Source organism: Diadema antillarum, unplaced genomic scaffold (assembly GCF_040938485.1).
Source record: "Diadema antillarum isolate AM-2024a unplaced genomic scaffold, OU_Dant_1.0 seq00001745_RagTag, whole genome shotgun sequence".
NCBI classification, from domain to species: domain Eukaryota; kingdom Metazoa; phylum Echinodermata; class Echinoidea; order Diadematoida; family Diadematidae; genus Diadema; species Diadema antillarum.
The window spans coordinates 412266-438938 of NW_027272428.1; the positions used below are offsets into that span (position 1 = coordinate 412266).

General features: G+C 37.9%; 2 protein-coding genes across 2 annotated transcripts in view; one reads left to right on the forward strand and one right to left on the reverse strand.

The window, feature by feature from the left end:
• The window catches only part of LOC139711992 (DNA damage-regulated autophagy modulator protein 2-like), a 32581-nt gene extending 30121 nt beyond the window's left edge, over positions 1 to 2460 (forward strand). Inside the window, exons 5-6 of the mRNA XM_071623836.1 lie at positions 982 to 1073; positions 2077 to 2460. Of these exons, the coding sequence (XP_071479937.1) occupies positions 982 to 1073; positions 2077 to 2460 (476 nt within the window). The remainder of the gene's footprint in view (positions 1 to 981; positions 1074 to 2076) is intronic.
• A 7568-nt stretch (positions 2461 to 10028) lies between these two features.
• Positions 10029 to 26673, reverse strand: part of LOC139711993 (gamma-aminobutyric acid type B receptor subunit 2-like) — a gene marked incomplete at its 5' end in the record, with an annotated part of 48909 nt that continues 32264 nt past the window's right edge. The window contains 8 exons of the mRNA XM_071623837.1: positions 10029 to 10196; positions 10499 to 10691; positions 11520 to 11665; positions 15882 to 16007; positions 20505 to 20621; positions 22222 to 22354; positions 23399 to 23555; positions 26460 to 26546. Of these exons, the coding sequence (XP_071479938.1) occupies positions 10029 to 10196; positions 10499 to 10691; positions 11520 to 11665; positions 15882 to 16007; positions 20505 to 20621; positions 22222 to 22354; positions 23399 to 23555; positions 26460 to 26546 (1127 nt within the window). The remainder of the gene's footprint in view (positions 10197 to 10498; positions 10692 to 11519; positions 11666 to 15881; positions 16008 to 20504; positions 20622 to 22221; positions 22355 to 23398; positions 23556 to 26459; positions 26547 to 26673) is intronic.

The window sequence follows — 26673 nt, forward strand, 5'->3', positions numbered from 1 at the left end:
TCTTGAGATACAGATTAATAGAATAGCTTGTTACTATGTCAGGACGGAAGAACCATTACAAAAGTCCTCTGCACGAAACCGTTCGGAAACTAAAATTGTCTCGTCGTAGATGGAGCACTACCAGGCCAAACGCTAGGACTGATCTTGCTCGTTCCATGATTAATTTTTTTTTTTCCGCCATTGTTCACTTTCCTCGGCACAAAACTAGCAAAGTCTTGCCGTCGGATCAACACATAGTTTCTAAATTCTTGTTACATAATGTACTTATAACATGACAAACGTTGCTCTATGATTTATTATTAATAGTATTATCATTATTTTGATCTTTATGCTTGGCATAGAATATCGCTATATAAACAAGATTATCTGTAATGAATACAAAGCTGTATCTTTGTGCATGTGCACGAATTAAACTACCGAACACTTTTTTTCCCCTCTTCAGAAATAGCAGTTATATCAAATGTACACCTAACATCGCACAAAGTTTCTGCACAGTAACTGCTGGATAAGAAGACTACCACAGTGTATGATGTCACATGCTTGGAACGACATAATCAAAATATAAACAGAATTCCACAAAATTTCATTTGTTAAGAAAAAAAGAGTACACATTCCATCGACTCGCTACTGACATATGTTTTAAGGGTAATTTTATTCCCTCTGCCTTCTGAATGAGGCAAATCAAGTTCTCTATTATTATGCGAGAATGAAGTGAAAATATGTTGAATGTTCTTTATACTTCCCTTATATCGTTTTACGCAAGTGGCATTAGAAACTGTAGTAGTCTTCTCATCCAGCGATGGCGGCACTGAAACTTCATAATTTTTGAAATGATTGTTAAATTTTCCTCAAGCTTTCACTTATATGTTTTACTGATATTGCTACAGTCTCTCAATCCTTATGTAATATTTGAAGGTGGACTTGTCCTAATGGATATCACTTTTGTAGTATAACTTCCTTAACTGTTCTCCAAACAATAAGGCATTGCAACAGGTGTAGTTGCAGAGATGCTTTGGTACCAGACACACGGGGATCACTCGAGATCACAGGTGCACTGGTCGCCGGAAGATGGAGTAAGGATGAATTCATTTCAATTCAGATATTTTCATTATTATTTTTTTCCAACAAAAATAACACGGAATAAATCCAAAATTATATCAAAGTCATATTTTCGACTGTGTAAAGGGTAAATGATATTTAACAAAGAAAGATATAAATGCATACGGGCAAAATTAGACAAGTTATGGTTAGAGAAATAACGAATTGAGAGGTTAAAAAGCATGCTAGTATATATTGCGATGCTTGTATATTGCGATATGTATAAACATATTATAAAGATAAATTTCTTGCAATACGAATAACAATTCAGCCCTGTAAGAAGCCAGACAGTAGGGGGCGTGCATGCACAATGTGGGAGTCGCATCGATGAGCTATGCGTCCAGTCATATGTAATCACTTCAAGTTTATTTATTTGTTTTACATGAAATTAATACTGAGTGTGAAAAGCTGGGAATAAAAGAGAATAACTCAAGCTTTTGGAGAACTAACACTCTTATCATAATTTTTATGTAAAATAGATCAGAGAGGGTCTTTACTTTCAATCTACTCTGTATGTTCTCACTCATAATGGCTTTTTTTTTATAATACCTTATCTGTTCTAATTCTCTTTATGCAAACTGCAGTATGATAGACTCAGAACCTTGCTTTGTTGGTGAAGCAAAGCCAGAAGGAAAAGCGTTATCTGTTTTGTCTGTATCATTATTTTTGGTTTTTAGAATGTGCCAATGCTATCTGTGTCCATGTTGTTTAATAACTCAAAATTGTTTAAAAATAACGTGGTTTGTGTATTATACTGTGTAATATTCTCTTGATCTATGTCATAGTCTGATGGGCGGACTTCACAAGACCTAGCTTCATAATAACAAAACAAAACGACATCTAACTTGTACGCAACGAGATGTGTCATTAGCTCTTCGTCACCTGATCAGTAATGCTTTTATCTCTCTCCCTCTCTATCTCTCTCGCTCTGCCTTGTTTTGCTGCCCCTCATCCATCCTCCCATCCTCCCGTTGCCAGGGTTACGTCCCGCATCTCATTAGTGCCTTCTCAGAATGGGTAATGAGCATCTCCTTAATGGTCTTCTACCTCACCTACACCAAGGAGTTCTTTAACCTCCAGCTTCACGTCACCGTCTCGCAGTGCGACCTCCCCGACGCTCTCTGGATCACCTGCAGGGAGGTGCTGTCCCCGCCCATCCGCACCCCTTCGTCCCGCCCCGCCTGCTCGCGGGCGGTCGCAGAAGGGGAGGTGGCTGAAGAGGGCGTGGTCGGGAGACCGTGTTGCCATAGGGACAGCCGAGAGTCGTCCGGATCGCACCAGACGAACGGCCTCCAGCAATCGGAGAACTCGCCGCTGTGTGGAAGCACAAGCGTAACCAGTAAATCTGGGATGTTTGTGTAAATAAAGACGACTTTATGGACAAAGTAAGGAAGAGTGACACGTTGTGCCTTGGTACTTTTCTGACGCGCTTCCGAGCAATATGTGCACAGAGAAACAATACGCCGTTGCATCGTGTCCAAATCTCTTTGATTGCGGTTGAAAACTTTCTGGTGATAGAAGAAAGGTGGTTAAATATTCCCGTACTCGAAACGTCAGGTCGGGTTTTTGTCGATGTCGTTGTAAGTCCAGATGGTGAAGACTCTGACGTGTGTTCTTCTCATATTTTATTCCCTATATCTAGGTTCGAGAGTAACAGAGTCAGTCAAGTCAATGTGATAATGGGCCGAATGCATAAAACAAGGAATTGCCTGTAAGCAATTGCTTCAAGCAAAAGCACAAGCTCGTATAGCAAAAGCTCTAGCTCAAGCAATTGCTTATTCCATATGCATAACGTTTTGCTTGTGCTTATACGTTTTGCTTGTCCCGCACAAGCAATTGCTTGCGTTTTCAATTAAAGGGACGTCACACCTGTGCGAACACAAGAACAAAGGCGAGTGTGACAGCATGTATTTGAAAGGACATGTGTGTGCGGAAACATTTCCTGACATAGCAGAAGAGAAATGACACTCATAAATGCACACACACGCATCTATATATATATACACACACACACACACACACACACACACACACACGTATTACTGGGTGATTCCCATCACTGCATTACAGTAGCCCGGACCTGTCAGATCATGAATTGCTTGCGGGCAGCAAGCAATTGCTTGTGCGTGCTAGCAAAAGCTTCTGCTCGCAAGCAATTGCTTGTTTATGTGCATGCGAATTCGAGTAAAAGGCTATAGCACAAGCAATTGCTAGAGTTTATGCATCCGGGATATTGGCTTGTTTATCAAAGGACGGTCTACTTTAACCTTCTGTGTGCCATATTGATTTCTTGTGAATGTACGTAATGTGTGTGAAATTTGTTTACATTTGAATCACTGGGGTAGAAGGGTTAAATGATGGTGATTACATGTAGATATCAGGCACTGTGTAGGCAAGGTGAAGCGCATACCATTGTAACAACAGGAATAGTAAAGTTCACAGGCCTTAGATAAAAAAAAACATTATAGACGATAATGTTAACAATAATAATAATAATAATAATAATAATAATAATAATAATAATAATAATACTTATAATAATAACAATAATAATAATACTTATAAGAGTAATAGTAATAATAATTATTTATATACACACATACATAAATATATGAAGAGCTTGCTTCCAAAAGGCGCTAAGTCCGTCATTTTTCAATGTATTTAGCGCCCTCTGGAAGCAAGCTCTTCATATATATTATATAAATAAATAAACATAATAAAATAGCGTGTTGCACATTTTACAGCAAGAGGCAGTCACTCATTAAGGCTAGAGAGGACGTAGTCGTCATTTCTTGCGCTTGGAATAAAAAATGCATGTTTTACATTGGGCTCACAGCGTAAAAACACACAAACGACAAGAAACAATGCCCAACCTCCTCTTGAAGTGATCACAAGAGTGAGAATGCGTTTAACAAAATACAAAACAAAACCAAACATAATAACAGCAGAGGCATGAACATCCGATTTAGCATACCGAGTGTATTATCAAATTCCAATAACATTTTTTTTTCTTTCCTTCTGTCGAAGTTTGTTGAATTATACCAGAACAAACAAAGAAACAAAGAAACATACGACAATTTTCGATTCTAACCTGCTGCCTTAACAGCGAGAAAATTTAATTCCTGACATATGACGATACCGCCTTCCTTTCTCCCAGCACATAAATTTGATTTTGATTGAGTGTTGAAACCGATTGTTATAAAGGAAAATCACTACTAATTGATGACGCGAGTGCACAGAAAATACGCACAGTGCACAAAAAAGTGCACAGAAAATATGACGACACAAAGGAGTGCCTTTTATTTAATTTTCACCGTACCACCTGTAAAGATCGCCTTTGTCTGACTCAGATGCCTTCCACACCGTATAACCGAATCATGCACTTTTATTCAGGGAGACGATGTATTCGTGTAAGACAATTAAGATAGCAACCACACCCATCTTGAAATGTTGTGATTTTACTGAGCTCGCTTAGAACAAAACAGGCTAGAATAAACTATTATTCTCAAAAGCTGTGATGTTTTCTGTCATATCCACCTTATTTATTTCACACAGGAATCAGACAACCACAGAAGACCAAAGAGAAGGATAGTGAAGGATAGATAGATAGATAGATAGATAGATAGATAGATAGATAGACACAGAGATAGATTGGCAGAGAGAGATAAAAATATAGATTTAGATTAAAGATTCAGGCGATGTTAGGTCATTCTCATTCTTATGCAACTGTATTTTGCTCTAAGAAACATATTTTCGTATTCTCTCTTTAAACGCACGGTCAAAGTAGTAGTTGTTTAACATCATTTTTAACGATCATAATGACTGACAACAAGTCCTTGACGTCACATTCATACAACGACGGGTTGAATATATATATATATATATATATATATATATATATATATATATATATATAGCGAAAACTTTGAGCAAAGAAAATGGGTTTTCATCGGGATTTTCTTTGCTCAAAGTTTTCGCTATTTATTATTACAATTGTTTCTGGTCAGTTTTTTCCTTCCTTGTTTCAATATATATATATATATATATATATATATATATATATATATATATATATGTGTGTGTGTGTGTGTGTGTGTGTGTGTGTGGTGTGTTTTTATCGCATTCTGTTCGTGACGGAAGTAACAGTTGCTGATTTGCTTTGTATATCTTGTGCCTTTAAACAGCCTATTTATGTACTGGTTTTCAAGGTGAATGTTTATAGTGTATCATTTTTTAATGGCTTGTTGATGTCTATGCAACCTCGGGTAAAGTTCTGTAAATATGTACATTTTACTATACTCCCTTCAAATAAATCACATAAACGTGATTCTTGCTGTCGAGAATCCCTTAGCTTAGATTTTGTCGTCTACTGTAAATGAGTGAATGAGATTTAAAAACGTGGTAGAATGGAGATTCGTGCAATGAGAAGGCTGACCCTGACTCGGATCCCATAATTCGCGAATCCTCGCAACATATCGTGTGCTGCAGCTTTATCAGAGATTTCTATGTACATCCGAAAATCTTGACTAGAGTCTAAGAGCCGTAACCAATTACGTAGACTTCGAGGCACATATCATTCGCTGACGGGTAATTCTATTCTGGTAGACTGTGGTTTTCGAATGTACCCTGGTGAGCAATGAATGAATATTTAATTCCATCCCGCCGCTCTTCCCTCCACACACTTCCGGGTATTTAGAACACTACATAATATACAGTAAGTATTATATCACATTGAGAACAGCGATCGTCGCGCGTTCCATTTCGGTATTTCCCTTCGTAAGAGTGGGTGGAACATACATCAAACTGGCTGTCATTGATCGATCGAAAAGAGCCTTGCCTTGTGTATATATATATATATATATATATATATATATATATATATATATACAAACTGTATATATGCGAGTGTGTGTGGGTGTGTGTGTGAGTATATATATGAAGAGTTTGTTCGCAAAAACTGATAAGTCCATATTTGTCAAATGGAGATAATTGCGATTAAAGGTCAAGAAAAATAAAGAGAATAAGACAACTTTTTGCTTCTGTTGACCATAACTTCAAAAATGTACCTTTATAATTCAATGTAGTGACCAATATATCATTAAAAGGTATTATCTTGTACTTTATGACAGAAACCGTGCTTCAAAATCTTCAAAAATTGACTTATCGGTTTTTGCGAACAAACTCTTCATTATACATTGTATATAATATCATAATATATATACTTTTTTCGGCACCGTCCTTTCTGAAATTATCGATTACGCTCTACTATCTTAATACATCAATAGAACAACGCTACATGGGTCTGAATCGATCTCAAAGCTGATCATTATGCAGTATAGAAAATCAAACGATATTTTTAACATATACAAAGATTTTCACTTTTTCTCATTAGATATACATTGCACTTCCCATCACAATCATAACCGTTCTGCCACATGGAAATTAGATGGCTTGCTGTATAGTATTGCATCCACAGCGGAAACGGAATGCATCAGCAGTGCGCTCCCGTTATAACGCACACGGTTATGACGAAATTCTAGTTACAACAAAGTAAAATCCAAGTTGCAAACCTATTATCTGCATATCTTTATACTTGAATATACAAGACAAATTTTCGGTCGTAACGAAATTTCGATATAGCCGACGAAAACCTCCGGTCTCGAGGAGTTCGTTATAAACGGGAGTGCAGTGCATTCATCGCTGTACAGTCACCATAGAAAATTCATAGTAACTGCAGAGGAATATTAGGTATAAGACAGTGATTGAAGGATAAAAACCACTCCTGACTCGATTCATTTCAATGCCAAGCATTTTCTTTATTCAGGAGAGTGCAGCGAATTTTCACTACTCAAGTGAATTCGTTTCACTTTCGTCATTCAATTCAATTTATTTTCCAAGTGAGATGGACACACGGTTAAGGGAACAGATCACAGTTTCAAACAATCTAAACAAGGACAAAGATATTATTAAATAGAATATTTTGAACATTTTCAGGAAACACTGACGTATAATTTTGACCTATCACAATCTCATTCGCAAATTCTTTTAGGTTACAATGTCATAGTAAAATCCTCTTATAGTGACCTATTATGAATCATTTCTATTTGTACTAATTGACATAGCACCAGCATCTGGTCCCTTAACCTTAAAACGGTCGAGGGGGGGGGGGGGGAAGGTTGAATCACCCCCCCCCCCCCCGAAATTTTACCACGACCACAGCCGCGCGATCTCTTTTTTTTTTTTTTTAATCCCCGCTGCTCGCTGACTTTTTACTTTCAAGTCTCACGCATCTTGTGACACCACTTTGGCGAAAATCGGGCATACCGTTACGACGCTGTACTACCTTTTATACACTCATGGTTGTCAGACCGAAAATGGCTCAAAAACGTAATTTTGTGTACGAAGTCTTTAAAAAATAGAGTTTCCTCGCCTTATTCAAGAAGATATGATTATTTTCACTTTCAATGGCCGAAATCAAATAATTTTAGCATAATTATGCTTAAAATAGGTTCTGTAATAAATTTTTTGTGAATAAAGGAAAAAAAGGTCGAAAAACAGAGAAATATATAAGAAATTAAAGAACAATAGAAAACATATGAAATTAATTTTGTGTGCGTACTCGTTTTATGTTCTGTTTCCCGAGGATAATGTCAAATTGTCTCGTTGCATTATTACTATAATTTTCATGACTCACGAGGGGACTGCATTCTACAAGCTTGTCTTTTTAGCAGTCCCCTCCATTTCCGACCTTTTCTTTGTTATGATTCAGTCACATTTTGTCCATGTATTTCTTCAACTAGTATGTTTATTGATTCATGTAAACAAATGACGTGTATCTAAATTTCATTTGGACATGTAAAAGTTACATTGTACTTAATTTGTTTATATGAAATTGTCATATCATATGCTTTGGCCGGCAATGAAATAAAAATGAAATGAAATCAAATGAAATTTTCATACCAGATTTTTTTGAAGAAGATTGTTGGGATGCTACAAAAAATGATATCATCAGAAATAAGGATGCTATTAGCTTTATTTTGTGAATAAGAGCTTTATTTTGTGAATAAGAGCAAAATTTATGATTTCATGCATATTAATTATAAATAATAGAAAATCACACGTCAATCTCATCCGGTGTGTATGTGTGATACCGTCCACTCCATTGTTGGCCGGAAATCAGCGCAGCGTTAAAGATTTCGCGTTCTAAGTAATTTCCACCTCCCCGTTCTATTGAAATTTTAGCTCTCCTGATTGTAAGGTTTTTCTTTCATGTATGTCAAAGGGGCTTCCGAACCAGCCAACGCAGAGTTGCGTAGTGTAACGCGTATGCCGTAATATTAGGGCCGTACAGTGGACTCCCGTTATAACGAAGTCCTCGGGATCAGCAGTTTTCTTCAGTTATATCGAAATTTCGTTATAACCGAAAATTAAACAATAAAAAAAGCACTGGCCGGTAAATAACGTTGCAGCCCGAATTTTTACTTCGTTATAACCGTGTTCGTTATAACGGGAGTACACTGTAATAGGCCATGCACTTGCACAAAAATAAAATAAAATAAAATACATCAAATGAAGAAAGCAAGCCATCGATCGAAAGGAAAAGATGTTTGGGTGAATGATTACATCTGATTGCATCCAGTTTCAAAGGATATTTCGTCGGACTACCGTAAAGGCCCGGTCACACTGCCCAAAAGTCGCATAAACGCATGAATCACGTAAGAAATTCGAGCCTTACGCGATACATGCGCGATTTGCGCATTTCATGAGTTTGTCTGACGTGGAACCTTCGTAGTTGCCCGCCAATGTGCGCCGGATCGGCGCTTCACGCGATTCCAGGTTTTGAGCTGCTCAAAACTCGGCTTCGCGTAAAAGCTTACGCAGTATTGCGCTGTTTAACGTAATTTTTGCGTAGTTTGCGGGGTTCTTACGCGAACAATGCGCGAATATGCGTGGAATTTCAGTGATCGTTCGCGAAAATGTTGCCGAATCATGAGCGAGTCATACGCAGTTCATTAGTGGTAGTGGACAGATTATGCGTGGTTTTCCGTGGGCCTCAGTGATCGCGCACAACCACGAATTCGCCCTATTTGGGGCCTTTTCGTGCCCATGCGCTGAAAGTGCGTGGTTTGTTAGTGATTTTTGCTAGATCTTTCCGTAGTTCATCGGTGAGTTTCATCGCGTAAATCAGCAAAAATTCTAGACGGACAAGCACGCACAACCAAATTTCTTGCGTGATTCATTCGTTTACGTGACTTTTGGGCAGTGTGACCGGGCCTTAAGGAGCTTTCACAACGGACAGTCCTGCGTAGAGAGTGTTAACGTACCGTACCCACTATGTCGAATTAGGCTGCTTACTCGTGGAAACAAAAACTTAACGAAAGCAAGCGATCGCAAGAATGAAAGAAGAAGAAGAAGAAGAGGAAGAAGAAGAAGAAGAAGAAGAAGAAGAAGAAATGTTTGGGCAATCCTTACATTCAGCCTCAAAGGATCTTTCTTAGGACTCGCGTACCATTGCTTAAGCTCTGGCGTAGAGCTTGCTGTCTTCAATATCCGGGCATTCACACCTACCGAGTTTGCTTAATTTGAAACAATTTTGTCACCATGCAAACGCAAATCAATTTTCTAATTAAGTAGATTTGTGAATGGAAACTGGAATCACGGAGAGTGACTTGAATCTTATAGATGCGAACAAGTTTGTAATCAATTTCGTAATGAAGCAACTCGGTACATGTGAAAAGGCCCTATGCTTCCGTATATATTCATGAGTTACGGCCTACTTCGGTGTATTCTGAGCGCCACTCTACGCAACTCTATGCAGACCCGGTATGAGTCCGTGTAATAGGACAGTGCACAGTCGATACGCAACTCTAAACATTTGGTGGCGATCGCGCGAGGTTGTAAAACGGTGTTTCTGCCTCCAGAACTGTGATTCAGATCTTCTTGTTGATGGGGTTATGTTCGTCGAGCTGCGTAGGTTCTCGCACCTCCATCTTGCGGGACGCGCCTCTGGAGGGCCCGGCCAGAGAGGTCGATACGGTGTTGACGGCAATACGAGGAAGTTGGGCAACTTCATGGTTCTGACGATAGAGGGCGGAAATCTGCCGTGTGAAATACAGACGCAAACATCATTTTGCAAGCAACCACACAGATAATACAGTGTGATATTGTAAATTATGACACCCTTGGATATTTTTTTTCTTTCTTGCAGTGATAATAATCTTTAAATTGAATGTGCATGTGTATTTATGCATTCATTCTGTTCGTCATTCCCTAGATGAAAAAGCGAATAGAGATGACTTTAACTCATTATATTATCAAAGCGACAAAACTGTATTTTGATTACATGATCATAGAAAATGGTAAAAGGGGGGAGAGGGAGTGGTAAGAAAAGTTCGCTGACCTTTGGAAAGAATAACGTGCACAGGATGGAGGTGGAACAGAAGAGAATGAAGCCAGCCGTCACGGTATACGTCACGTTCAGCGAGTTCGCGTTAAATATGCAGAGCGGGACGGCGACGGCGCAGCACAGGCAGGCGTTGTAGATGGAGAGCCCCACATAGTAGCTGTCGTTAAGGCCCGGCAGACTAATGGTGCTGCAACGGGTACAGGAATCAATCGAACCAGTTACATCGTGATTTAAAGGGATGTTATAGTTTTGGTTTAGATGGGGGATTCAGATTCTAACTTCTTCTAATTAGAAACCACTTAAGAACTATAATAGAGCAAACTCTTAGAGGTATTCAAAGTCTATTTCATAATGAAAAGACAAAAATCAGTTTTTGAAACGGCTGAGAAATCTAAAAGCAAAGTAAAAAAAAAGTATAGTCCTAATAAAAGGTGGATCCTAACTTTTATAAGGGCGTCTTTGCTGTTTGGTATCTCAGCAATTTCAAAACCAGTTTTCATCAAATAAACTTTGAATTCCTTTTAGAATTGCATGTTCTTTCATATTCCATAAGAGGTTTCTCATTATCTCACAAGAATGTTGGAAGTCCCATCTCAACCAAAACTATACCCATTCCTTTAGATCAACCCATTGAAGTGGCAGTTGTAAAACTTACTGCTATCCAATATATAAGAAATATTTGATGGAAATGGTTACATTTACTAAATTTGCAAAAAGAAAAAAAATGTGAAAGACGGTTTCGAAATTTTACAACTTTCTGAGTGAAACAGGAACTCTAATCATTTGTTACTCTAGCAACGAAGAGGCCTTTCATCGTTGTGCAACCGAAACAAACAACATACCTGAAAGAAATCAAAGATTTCGTTTTCATACTTTACATCACGAAACAAAACGAATAATCATAACTTTAAAAAAAAATGATAACAAAATGTTGCGATGCACGCTTTCGATAAATGCTAATATTCATGCCAATGGTTGATAATTGCTCTTCTAACACCAATTCATGTGTACTCACCGTGTTTGCCAAGACAGGAAAGCACCAAAGAGCATTATGAAGGCCTTGTAGACCACAAGAATAACGGTCCATACTGTGTTGTGGGTCGTGGAGCAGCGGCGATACACGTGGATGTAGACCACAAACTGTGCGCGATCCTCTACGGTCTGTGAGGCACACGAGACAATACCAGTATGCACATTAGTTTATGCACTGGCAAATGTTAGGGAGCATTAGATTTTCGCGACGGGGACGTTCAGAGGGGAAAAATGTTCTGCGCATGTGCAAAACGCGCATCAAGTTATCTATTAAAAAGATTGCGTCGTCTGAGTTTTCACTACGAATGCTGGCCACGTCAGTTCAATTTACGACGCAGAGAGCTACTTTAATGCACCGATCATGTATTATGGGAACGCCATTTTATTTTTTTTATAGGTTACGTCTCCGTGCAATCTAAAGCTACTTTTCAGCACGACGCAGGGAAGAGGAGAATGTCCAGCTCAAGCGTCGTCTCAAATGTCCGCACAGAAAAGCAAAGCTCCCTAATAGTGACTGAGGACAGGCAGCATAGGAAACCTTGTAATATCTCTTCCCACCTCCCTGATATTTTACAGAGATTCCAACCCCAAGCACCTTCAGATCAGGGCCCTGTTGCATAAAACCCTTACCGCTGGACTTACCGCTCCTTTCTAGCGGTAAGTCTTCAAATTAGCGGTAAATTTTATAATCCTTGATGCTGATTGGCTGTGACGCCTAATTTTGACGGTAGTTACCATTGAAATTCAACGGTAAGTTTTATGCAACGGGCCCCTGGAGATTCAGTCAGACCGCAGGACGTATGCTAATGAGCCGATCCGGCAAGATTTATTCAGCACTCTCGTTGACGATCTTTGCGTTCGAAAGGTGTCTCGTATACGTGCGAGATTTTGCGAGAGTTTAACAGGGCTATGGTTTTCACAGTGTAGTGACTTGTACAAACATTCATCATGGCTACAAGCCACGATAAATTGTTCTCCAGACTTTGATCTTCATTTTGATACCAAATTTGCGTATAATATCGGTTCTTATCATGACGATATAATCAGTTGAATTTGTGTAAATTTTACCTGCTTTTCACGGAAGATTTTGTCGTCTAAGGTTCGTTTTTGGTTCCTGACCGGATTAAGAAACTGTTGTTTCGAATTTTGGCTTTTTCTTAGAGAGGAAACTTAGATGCTCATCATATATTTAAGTCAAGGAGACGCAAGCATGATTTATACTAGTTTTTCCGTTTTGAAATGTCTGTGAAATTCACTCTTAAGCCGGAAGTATGCTCCACACAAAGTGTACAGTGGCGCGAAAGAGCTCTCTCATTGGACAGTGCTTGCATTCAGTGCTTGAACTAGGCTTGAACTACAGGCGTGCCTGTATGCAAGCATGCGCTATGCACGCACGTGGCATGAAACCGTAGTAGCGTAATGACGTAATGCAAGCACTGAATGCAAGCGCTGTCCAATGAGAGAGCTTGCTCTTGAGATTGCACGGTTTCAAGCTGACCAGCACTGACATCGATGTATATTTTACTGGTTCCTGACCGGATTAAGTAACAAATTGTCAAGATATTTACATAGATACAAAGATTAAGAGATGGACTACCACATAATGCATTTTCATTGAGACGCAAGGTGAATTTGGTCTTTTGACGTCTTGAACGTCTACTGTACGAATTACTTTTTTATCATTTTTCAAGCTCAAATTACGCTATGATATTTTTCATTTAAGATAATTTGAGTAACATGTGACGATAGCGTACACATTTCCCTTGAATTTGATACCACATTTGTGAATATAAGGTGCATTTTTGTTGCCGAAAGCCCAAGGACAAAATCCCCTTACGCAGCTCATTACGTATGCAAGCCTCGAGCGGGCTTGCATACGAGTTGAATAAATACGAGCGAATTATCAGGTGCTGCCGTCTGACGGGATTCTCCTGCCTGAAACCCCTAGCAAACGGGAGACTCCAAACTGATTTGCGGTTCGCGCCCATCACGAGCGCGAAGCGCTGGGCCCGCTTTGGGGCTCTGGAAGCTTAAGGGTTCTAGATGCAGCTCTCTCGTGCAATCTCAGGCTTTTTTTTTCAACATACGATGACACTAAATGAGAAATCAATTCAAGACTAAGACACACGGCCAGGGCGGAAGAAATTAAGTCTCTAGCGGGAGAACGGGAGATTTTGCAAAATTAATGGACTTTCGGCGGAAGATCTCACGTCGGAAGCGGGAGAGTTGGAGTCTATGATTTTAGGGAGCTTTAGATTTTCACGACGGGGACGTTCAGAGTGAAAAAAACAAGTTCTGAGCATGCGCAGAATCGCGTATCAATCTATATTTGTACCTCGCGTCGTCTAAGTAATTTCATTACGCGTTCTGGGCATTTTTACGTCCGCTCAACTCACAGCGCAGAAAGTATTTGATGCACCGATCATATGAGGGCGCCATTTTGGTTTTTATAACAATTATGTTGCCTTTCCGCGTAATCTAAGCTGCTCTTCACACAACGCAGGGAGAAAGAACGCCCAACGCAATGTTCTCAAATCTAAAGCTCCTTAATTATCTAAAGTGGGAGGGGATGGGAACTCAAGGACGCCCCCTTCCCCCCGCACCAGAAGAATAATTTATTCAAAAAATACCCTGGCCTAATGAGGTGACAAATGTGGCAATTAAAAAGAAAAAAGTACGTACGAGTAGAATGTCTAATATTGTTGAATAACATGAAATGATCTAGCCCTATACTGGCACCCAATATCATAGTGTGCTAAACGATAATTAACACTAGATTTCTCAGTTGGTGCAGTCGTTAGAACCTATAAATGATAATTGCAATGGTTGCTTGATTTTACTGAATTTGACGAAGCCAACATTGGCTGGATCATATTTTAAAAGTGATTGTTGTTCATTGTATCCAGGCAATTACCCCCTGCTAACAAGTGGTAAGGTTTGGGTTAGGGTTAGGATTAGGATTAGGATTACAGCCTGGGGAAGGGTCTCGGGCAATTGCCCAGTGGTTAATGCCCTAGACCCGCTTTTCATGTACACTGCATGACGACTTTGTAGAGATTCTATTTTTTATGCCTCCGCCACAAATTGTCCCTGTATGTATTTTCTTGAAAATTAGTGTATTGCTCTGGAAAAAGTTTCGGGCCATGAGGTCAAAGGTCAAAAGTCAAGTGACACTATTAAAAATTTACCTCATTCTCCATGTCTCGGAAATGGTTTAAGGTATCTTAATTCGTGGAACTTAGTACATAATGCATGTACTACTTGATAGTGATTATCTTGGAAAATTTGATGTCATGGGTCAAAGGACAAGTTTCAAAGGTCAGCGTCAACTCCTCAAAATTTCAAAGTTTCCCTCATATCTATGCGAAGCCTTAAGGTAGAATAGCGTATGTATGTATTACCCAACAGATATTCTAGGGGAAAGTTTTGGGTAAAATGGTCATAGGTCAAAAGGTCAAAGGTCAAGAGAAAATTCTAAATTTCACTTCTTCCTCTGTAAGTGGCTCAATTCATGATCACGAAACTTTGTACATTTTTATGCATATACTACCTGACAATGATTCTCTTGGAAATTTTAGGGTCATAGGGTCAAAGGTTGAAGGCCAGGTTAAAATGCTGAAATTGCACTTTTTCTTTTTCCTTTTTGAAGTTACTCAATGTATAAACTTTTACAAGGGTCTAAGATTGAGTAAAAGTCTTCAAATCCCCAAATACTTGCTGTCTTATACAATAATCATAGCCATTGATTCAATTAAACCTAGTTCAAGGAATTTGACGACTCAACACATTTGTGACAAGCGCTTCATTTTAAAGGGTGTGTACAGTTCTGATCGCGGTGAGGATTATAGCATTTAACGTTTTGCGAGATATTCAGGACCCACTCTATGAGATGTCAAAGAGCATGCAATTCTAAGGGGTATCAAATGTTTATTTGATGAAAATCGGTTTTGAAGTGGCCGAGATATCCAAAAACGAGGTGAAACAAAGAGATCGTAATAAAGTTGTGGCCTGTAACCTTTAATTATTATCATCGGATATCTCAGCCATTTGAAAATCAATTTTCATCAAATAAACGTTGAATCCTTCTTAAAATTACATGCTCTTTCATATTTCATAAAAGATTTCTCATAATCTCACTTAGGAATGTAAAAAACATGAATACCCACCTCAACAAGTACTGTACAGTCCCTTTAAATATTTTGCCAGTTTTGTTAAATATAGTCGTCAAACATTGTCAACATGTACTATAGACCTATTTGGAGAACCCCTTGGGGGAGAACCATGCACGATGACGGAGGTATACCTGTCGCCATAGCGATATTTTTAGTTTCTTTTCTGATCTTACTCGTGGTTGCTCTATCATCTCGTCGATCACGCGGTAAGGGTCGATGATATGCTTCGTGATTAGGATGACGACATCGATGATGAGGAGAATGACAATGATCGCCACCAGATGGCGGTCTTTGATGACCTAGAGCATAGGACACAAGTTGATTAGGAAGAAGAGAGCTGGGATATCTTAAGAGAATCACAACAGTCATGGCACGAAAATAGTATCTTAAGCTCTCCTTACACTATACGACTCACGACTATACAACTGACAGACTTTGGATCGGCGGCGGGCTTTAACGGGGAAATCCAGTCGAAACATAAGTTAGTCTGATAAGAAAGAGTGAAATATTAGACAGTTATGACATTTGGGGCGGGGGCGGGGGGACAGTTCTTGAACAGTCAATGTGAATAATGATATGAAAATGGAGGTGAGCATGTCATTCCCTCACAACCTACCATAATAGTAGTTTGTACATAAAATGTTTAAATTTCCAGTTTTTCAGACAAACGCAATTATGCCCGAGGCTCAGTTCCTCGTATATCTAACTGAACACTATTCTGATGTTATTCAACATGGAATAACGTAATGTTTCAGACTTCACTGAGAGAAACATTGAATGTTCGTCATTTGTTTGTTTTTTCAATACACAATCAATGGAAAATTGTGAGGGTATGACATTGTTATCTCACTCATTTGCATATCCATACCCATTTCACAAGAACTGTTTTGAAGAAATTATCAAAACTTCAAAATTTCATAACGTTCCCATTTTTCATCCGATTTCAGCCATCTTTTTAGAGTTGAACATACAGATTTTACTTTTTTTTTATCAGAACTTATAATTGGACCCGATTTCCTCTCTAATATTCGTCCCGAGTACAACCCCTGCCATAAAACCAGCATTGCTAGGTAGCCATTTCCTGTTCTAACCTGGATAAATCGATCGAGGGACGCCTACACTGTATGGCACGCCATTTGTCCAATAATTCCGAAAAACTATGTTTACCGCCGATAAACACTGTTTATCGGCGATAAACAATGTTTTTTTTTGCCCAATAAACATAGATTTTTCCACAAAACTCTGTTTATCACTCGATAAACATAGTTTATAGCGAAAAACTATGTTAATCGAGTGATAAACACAGTTTTTTTCGGATAAACTATGTTTTTCGCTCGAAAAGATAAGTTTATCGGCCGATAAACATTGTTTTTTCTGAAAAACTATGTTTATCGAGTGATAAACAGAGTTCTGTTTTCTGGAAAACTATGTTCATTCGGCGAAAGACTTTGTTTATCGCCGATAAGCAGTGTTTATCGGCGATAAACATAGTATTTCGGATTGGCGTGTCATAGACGCCGCAGGTAAACAAATCTCGTCCAAGGACGCAAGCACTGTATATTCATTAAGACCCTATGTTTTCACATCATTTGAGTTTGTTTTAATAGCGTGTGTGCGTGTTAGCGGGCAGCGATGGCTTACCCAGGTTGATTTCACGTCGCGGTGCAGTTATCAAAATACTGAAAAAAAAAATTGTTGCCAAATTTATAAAGTAGACCTCCGGATGATTTTCAGATTTTTACATTAGAATAACTATGAATAAGTTATACCGAGGACAGAGTTTCAGAATTTGTGATAATTGGGATAAAGAATACGAATATTTTCAAAATTAAGAAAGAATTGCAATGAACAAGGATGATAACATGGCAGAGTCACCATAATAATGCATGAGTTGGGGCTCAAGGAAGCAGAACAAAAGAAGAAGGCATGCATAGATTATACACAGGTGAACTCGCAAGCAAGCGGAATTGTAATGGAATTACTCTGCTACATTTCTGAAATATGTGAACCTCCTATGTCATCATCCTTGTTCAGTGTAATTTGTTTAAGGTTTTTTTCAAAGTATTTTTCTCTGCTCAAGAACCACAATAAATTTCACAAATCCATACATGGAGCTGTTGATTTATGTACTACATGATGTGAAATTATGAAAATCGTCTGGAATGCACCTTTAACTTTCTATAACATTATGTGCTTTGCCCTTTGATTTTTTTTTTTGTTCAAGTTCGGCTTCTTCCAAAGATGCGTCACTTTATTTTGACCTTTCCCTACCTTATCCTTTTCGCTTACAAAACAAATGATTGTTCGGCATCCGAAGTCTCGGACATCGATGAGATTAAAAAATGACTGCCAAATTGTTGACTTTCAATAAAACTCTTGACATTACGTACTTTGCCCTCTATTTTTTTTTTTTGTTCAAGTTCGGCTGCTCCCAAAGATGCGTCACTTTATTTTTACTTTCCCCTACCTTATCCTTTTCGCTTACAAAACAAAAGATTGTTCTGCTTCCGAAGTCTCGGACATCGATGAGATGCAATAATGACTGCCAAATTGTTGACTTTTAATAAGACTCTTGACATTACGTACTTTGCCCTCTATTTTTTTTTTTGTTCAAGTTCGGCTTCTCCCAAAGATGCGTCACTTTATTTTGACTTTCCCCTACCTTATCCTTTTCGCTTACAAAACAAAAGATTGTTAGGCTTCCGAAGTCTCGAACATCGATGAGATGCAAAAATGACTGCCAAATTGTTGACTTTTAATATCAAAGACTCTTGATATTACGTACTTTGCCCTCTATTTTTTTTTTTTTTTTGGTTCAGGTTCGGCTTCTCCCAAAGATGCGTCACTTTATTTTGACCTTCCCCTACCTTATCCTTTTCGCTTACAAAACAAAAAATTGTTCGGCTTCAAAAGTCTCAGACATCGATGAGATTAAAAAAATGACTGCCAAATTGTTGACTTGCAATAAAACTCTTGACATTACGTACTTTGTCCTCTATTTTTTTTTTGTGTGTTGTTGTTCAAGTTCGGCTTTTCCCAAAGATGCGTCACTTTATTTTGACCATCCCCTACCTTATCCTTTTCGCTTACAAAACAAAAGATTGTTCGGATTCCGATGTCTCGGACATCGCTGAGATTCAAACGTTACACGGATAAAAGAAATGTAACCGTACTAGAAAACAATACCAACAAAATGAATACGGGATACGCTCGATTCTCGCGTAATGATACCTCTGATATTGGATATGTCTTCCTTTACTCTGTGATTGAATTTGTGAATCGTGCTCCTCGTTAAAAATAACTTGATTACTGCCCGCGTCAAGGATGCCTGGCTCCTCTTTATAACAGTTTCATGAGGAAATCGAACATCAGTCCTGAAAAAACATTCCTGAAAAATAGGGAAAGAAAGCAGGTCTCTGGAAAAGTACATTTTAGGAGAAGTGTTGTTCGTACTAGGTGTTTCAAAAACATTTCCCACTTTTGATTCTCAATAATTTATGAACTATTCATCAGATAACACTGTCATTGATATCAGTGATAGCTGAATAGTGTACAATTTTGTTGAAGGTAGTTTAAATATGAAAGCATAAATGAGTTTCATGAAATCAATGATTACTTTCACAGCTAGGTTCTAGATTTTGCTCTATTTTCAACCCTCAGTAGAAAACTTTCACTTTGCACAGGGGTCAATGGGTGTGTATAGGAGTGTGCGGTTAACACTATGGTCCTGAACAATGGCCAGGGTTTGAATGCTTCATTATTTATTCATGAGAAATTCAACTCTCACAAGTAGTCTTTATTCAGCCGCTAGCAGTATCTGTGTAAAGTCAAATGCCTGCCGACACTGTCGTTGAGTGGCGACAGTGCTCTCCCTACTTCTGAAAAACGAAATTCCAATGAATACCTTCTGTTCTGTCGTAAACAAGGTGACAGGAAGCAAAGAAAATCAATTAGAGTATACATTTATGTATACGGAGCCTTAAATAGATCTATTCACAACTATGAAACAAATGGCCCCAATGAACAATGCTGCTGAACTCTTTACCAAAAAAGATCTCTTTTTATCGAAAAGCAACAAATTTGTCAGACTATTAATAAAATATCAAAATGAAGAACTTTAGATCATTAATGCTTATTTATATCCCAGATTTAGTGACATGGAAAGCAAAATTTGAAAATAATTGCCAGCTGGCATGAAATGTGGTTTTTGCGAGCATATGCTTACTTTTTCCATGTGCATGCATTTTACCCTTTACCGTGCATGATTTTAGACAAGCAGAGCCCGGGGCAATCCACATGAATTATTGATTAAGCATTCATGTGCCTGGGAGCGCGAGACTGACGCCTCGTCAACAGGTGGTTCAGGCATGTCCATTGTTCAGGGCCATTGTCAGCACACACTCACATACAAATCATTGGTTCCTGTGCAAAGTTCGTATTTGTACAGAGGGTTAAAATTTGACCAAAATCTGAAACCTCACTTCAAAATCAATCTTAGATTTAATGAAACTGATTCATGCTTTCACATCCGAATCACCTTCAACAAAATTGAAACACCTAGTACTTATCCGTTGTCAAAGCATTGGTAATATAGACCTACCCTTTATGAAAATTAAATGCAAAATACGGCAGCAACATGATTATAATCAAATACATACGAAATCATCAAGGTTATATACAAGCAAAACTTCGGTTGTATGCTTGAACATTTATGATGACGTCATTACACACTCTCAAAGAGTGAATTCTAGATAGCAAAATAGAAAGTGAAGAAGAACCTGCATTTGATTACATACATTTTTTACCTTTCGCATGGTGCGTTTGTTGATGACGATATTGTAAACTCTCCACATCTTAGTAAACATTCCACCAAACGCCACGGTGAATGACAACGAAATCAGCCATATGCGGGACTGAGTGAGAAACACACACGAACACAACTTCTAAAAGACTTCATTATTCTTCATATGTGTTACTATAGAATCATGGAAAGAAAAATACTTTTTTTCAAAATATTTTAACTTCATTGTTTTCCTCTGTTAAGGGTAAGGATGTTTAGACAAAGAACGTGTGGTGATCGAAGAAGGGATGAAATTACCACTTCATGTAGATGGAGTTTGTCATTATCACTTTTATTCACGTTTTGGGAAATCTTATGAGATTCTATATCACAATTACCTAATGTATTAAGATTGCAACTATCATTCTTTGGCTGGTTTCACACTGTTCATGAGAGTCAACCTCGAACATGGAGTAGATTTCCACATAGTGGTAACTGAACTAGCTTGAGCCTCTGAATTATTGTTCACAACCTCTCTCAAGCTTTTTCTTTTGAAAATTCTTTATCATCGGACTTTTCTAAAGTGTAACAATACACTCGCCTACATGTACCCATTTATTAAAAGTGTATTCGCGTGCAATATGTTTGCAGGAGAAATGAATCTTAACGTGATTGTATTGTGAAAATATTTTAGAATACTTGCAATGTACGACGCATCTTAAAACCATATATAACATGATAAAACCATAAAATGTAAGAGAATTCAAAGAGTGAAAGCCTGTCTGGTAAACGGAAAATATAATCTTACGTAGACCTACATCTACATTATATGCTTTTCTTTTTCAAATTGAAACAATCAGAAAACATCAGTTATAAAAGTGTATTTTCACATCAGTACTTTGTTTTATAGCAATATGTTCTTAAGGGAGATCACTTTTTTCAATGATTGGGCTACCCTGATAGATTACTCTCTATTTCTCCATATAAATACCAAATGTGACCCTGCACCACAAAACAAACAAAAAGTCGCCAGACATGGATTTTTATTTGAGGGCAGATTCTTAAGGAGCAGACTCTAAGCGTTGAAATGATGTATAACTCATATCAAATGGACTCCCCTAACACATTTAAATACTAGAAAGAACACACACACTCTGGAAAAGAGTGAACTGAGAAAAGAGGCTCTGAAGTACAGGGTCTATTCAAGCGCTAAATCTTTACCAAGCCGTGCTAGCTGTGCAATGAAAGGGACAGAACACAAGATGGAAACCACCGGAACAACAACAATGAAGGGATTATCAGATTAGGCTGAAATTAAGCATGTTTAATAACCACATTCTGTTCATGATTACTGCCAACTTTCAAAGCAGTAGATTAATCCTTTAAAAAGTTATAGACTTCAAAGTGAAAAGCGTGTAAAGGATTTCAACAAATGAAAAGGGATACAGTAAGACACACCTGATCATTCTATTCTCCTCCAAAAAAGGGTTGTAGAAAAACTACCGAAAACACACTTTCCCATTCATGTCATGATCCCAAACTAAAGAATAATGTAGACGAAGGATAGCTCTTTCAGACAATATGACAAACTCGAGAATGACTCGGTTGACCCATTTCACCTTTTTTTTGAGTCCTCACATAAAATCAAGGGGTGCGGCTTTGTGTTCGTTTTGTGATGCACAGTCACAAGATGACAAAAGCAAAGCCAGGGAGACCTAAAGTACTACACTCACCACGCAGATGCGAGCCTGATTATTCTCGGAGATGTAGGGAAGATCTATCCCAAGCAGGACCACGCAGATATAAGCGAGGCAGATTCCACATATGATGAGGTTGTTGAGGTTCGGACTTGACATCTTGATGTGTCTTTCGAATTAATTGAAAAGAAAGTCAGTTGACACAAAGGAGGGGAAAATAGCACTTAACCCATAGGCAGTATTTAGTTAAGTTCTAGTGTATTTCAGCGTCATAGTATTTTATATCTGTTTATGTTTGAAGAATAAAAAGTTATATGAATTGAGTAATAAATGACTAGACAAGATTGTTGTGTCTTCTTAAAAAAGATGCTGGATTTAGTGATTTGTATACATATCGTATATATATATATATATATATATATATACATATTTCTTATTTAGATTACAACTGATATACAAATTGCCCTTTCTCGTGTTTATGCACGGAAATGTACACAGATTATTTATCGATTTGTGCAAAAATTATTTTTACAAAATCATCGGCACACATGCAATAATGACGTCTGAAATCACACTGCTGATATGTTTATATTGTCCCTATGTATCTTAAAGGTCCCGTTTACCTTTGGGAGCAGCGATTTAAAAAAAAAATGTTGAAGATATCACATTTGATGCATATGTGTAGTTTTGTTGTGTCACAAATATTCTACCATATAGATTTTTTTTTGATAAAGCCTAAAATGTAAAGAGTTATCATTATTTTTCTCATTAAACCATAATTGTAGATTAGTCTGGAAACATTCTTATTGTAAATATTGTTCACATTTTGTCTATTTAACAATACTTAACATCGATGACACGCACTCAAATTTTTACATTGGTTGTTTCTATCCCTAACTCACATTTAAGAACTATTTCAAAGCACAAACGCTGGGTTTTTGTTTCTTCTGCAAATGGTAAATTATGCCTCAGTAGAAACGTCGCTATTTCATTAAAAAGGAAGATTTGTGCATGTATGCAAATAATATTTGCAATATAACACACTTAAAATTCAACTGTGTATCAGTAGGACTAAACGTTACAGGGCAATATGCTGTAACATTATTCGAATTCAAGATTCTGATATGGCTAAGTACCGTCACGCCATTCGGAGGGACTATTGCATTATGATTGATTATTGACCTTTGAACTTTTGATTTTTAACTCGGATTACCGTTTCTTCCTGTTCTTAACGTTGAAACCGAGGAAGACCAGAGCAAGAGCGACGCCGAGAGCGGAGATGATACCCATGATGGTGACCACGACTTTCGAGATGGACTGGCGCACAAAAATCTCCTCCGTTCGATCATCATCGAACGGGGCACGCCCATCTGAAATTTTGTTTGGAAGTAATGAAAATGTTGAAACTGATAGAGAGAAGGAATACAGTTTGCCAATCCAAGGGCCGGTTTCATAGAGTTTGCTTTTAAGATTTATATTAGGTTTAATGCAATTAAAAAAACCCGCGAATCATATAATACCGAGTCATGCAGCCCACAATCATACGGCCTACGAGATAACCCATAATCTCCACATCATGAAATAGGCCCACACGTGACTGGATATACGGTTGATCAGCTAGCTAACCAAGGCCCACGAACTCGACATTAGGCAAAACGGCCCACGAGAACGACATTTCATCACGGGGCTTAATGGTCCTGTTTTACCTTTGGAAAGAGTGATTTTCAAAATGTTAGATATCACAGATATCAAAGATATCACATTTGATGCATATGTGTAGGTCTGATGTATCTCAAAACATCCTACCATAATTCATTATCGCAATAAAGCCTAAAGGCCGTGTCACACCAGCCTTGCGTGCGACTTGCAAAGAACAATTTTGACTACCCGGAGGTCCCCGTAGATATCCGCACATGACAGTACCTAGCATGTATCTCAAAAGTAGTCGCCCGGAGGTGCGCACGCATATGTTTTTACCCGCATTCGTGTTTAGGCCCTGTCACACCTTTCCGGGCAAGCTACTCGGGCTTGTTACGTGTAGGGATTTCCTAGCATACCGGACATTCCTGAGGGCGGAAAAGGATTTGTGCGAGTCAGCGCATGTGTCTTACTTGCTGGACGCGTTATACTTGCGAGTATACTGTGCGACCTTTGTACCAGTCGCGTGGGGGCTGACAACTTAGTGAAGGAAAGCCCGAGTAGCTTGCCCGGAAAGGTGTGACAGGGTAAAAAAAAAAAAAAAAAAATGTGCGTGCGCACCTCCGGGCGACTACTTTTGAGATACATGCTAGGTACTGTCATGTGCGTATATCTTCGGGGACCTCCGGGTAGTCAAAATTGTTCTTTGCAAGTCGCACACAAGTCTGGTGTGACACGTCCTTTACATATGCGGAGATATCCGTATTTTTCTCATTAAACCGTAAGCGTAAGCGGTTTAGTCTGGCAACATTTTCATTATAACTATTGTTCCCATTTTGTGTACTTTACAATACTTTAACATTGATTACACGGATTCAACTTTTTACAGTAGCTGTTTTAAAGCGCTAATGTTGGGTTTTTGTTTCATCTGCAAATGGTAGATTATGCCTGTAATGCACAAAATGTTTGCTATGTCGGTCTATGGGCTTTGTTTTGTTTGTTTTTTTCTGGTGTAGAGTTTTTGGGTTTTATTTGCCTAGTCTCAGTCTCGTGGGCCTTATTTTCCTAGTATCTAGCTCAAGGGCCTTCTTTTTCTAGAGGTGGTCTTTTCATTCTTTATTCATTAAATTATTAATCTATCTATTTGCCTGGTATCGAGTTTGTAGACTGTGTGACTTTTGGATGTGTGTCTACATGTAGTTAGCTGTATGACTCATGGATGACTGTCCATGGCTGTATAAGTACCGGGTGTAGAGGTCGTGGGGAGATCCCCTTGAAATCAAGCTTATGCAAGGTATCTTTCCGAAACGGTGTAAAAATCAATGTTCAGTTCAGTTCAGTTCAGTACAGTTTTTATTTCTGCATTTCAAAATCAATACAAATCTTACAATACAAATACTTACATAGTCATTTACACAGCTAATATTCGTAACGTTTGGATCTTACATACATTTTCTTTTTTTTTTCAAGAACGAATATCATATATGAAAGAAAGCAATAGGAAATGATAAAAATGAAATGCAGGGGACCATCATCATGTTAATCTAAAGCTCGATACATCGAGCGTAAGATCAATCACAGCTCATTTACAATTATCACTGTCATAACAAGTATGAAGTATACAATGCTTAGTCGTCTTCAGTAGTGAAGTGCTTCTCACCCCAACGGTACGAGCGAAAATGGAATTAAAAATGACAAAAAAGCATATATTCATATATAGCCAAGACAAAATGAAATGTACTAAACATACATATTATTATGTATCTGTCTAGTACCTAACAGCTATTGTAGTACATCATATCTCTATTGAAACATATCAAACAACAAATAAAAACATTGGAAGACTTAACAGCACTATACAAATAACAATTATTACAGCATTAGTCACTGGTCAATATAAAACGTGTATTGAACATGCAGGACAAAATGAAATTCTAATTAGAATACTCACATTAAAGGAGAGGTATAGTTTAGATTGAGATGGGGCTTCATTTTTTATCTTTTGTTATTTTTTCTAAGGTAATGAGAAACTACTTATGAAATATGAACAAGCCCACAATTTATAAGGTTTGACCCACATTGTTTTATCAGTACCATTTTGTATTTGGATATCTCAGCCGTTTCAAAATCGATTTTCATCAAACTTCCGAAATAATGCATTCTGCTCAGAAAAAAGGCATTGTTTGTTCTTTCATATTTCACAAATGGTTTCTCATCATCTTCCCAAAAATATCAAGAACCTGACGCCTCATCTCAACCATAACTGTACCATCTATCATTTTAATGAAATTAATACGTGCTATAAAATGATTGCATTGCATTTGGATATTTGCTCATAATATGTAAGGAAGACGAATAATATTCTGAAATTTTATCACAAGATAGTTGATCAAAGTATTTGCTAAATTGTTCATGAGTAAACGATAAAAATGACCTTGATGAATTTGAAGTATATATATATATATATATATATATATATATATATCATATACATTGTATATATATATACGTAAATAATATGCATACTGTTTGCATAATGTACACACAAATAGATATTTGTACAAGTGTAAATGTTCATGTGCATTGACATCAACGTGATCAATAGCTGCATTAGATGTCGCATACGCGCTACTTACTGTTCCTTTCCCATATGACATCTGTGGGTAAAACCCAGCTAATGGACTCTCCCTGCTGCAACGTTCCGATAAGTATTCTGGATTCGTCTGAAAAATAAACAAAAATATCTCCGATATATGGAGTATATAATATATATTCGCAACTCTCTGTCTCGAAAAGGAATATGCGCATAAAGACTTGAAAGGTGGTCCGTTGGGTAATCGAGCTTGAGTC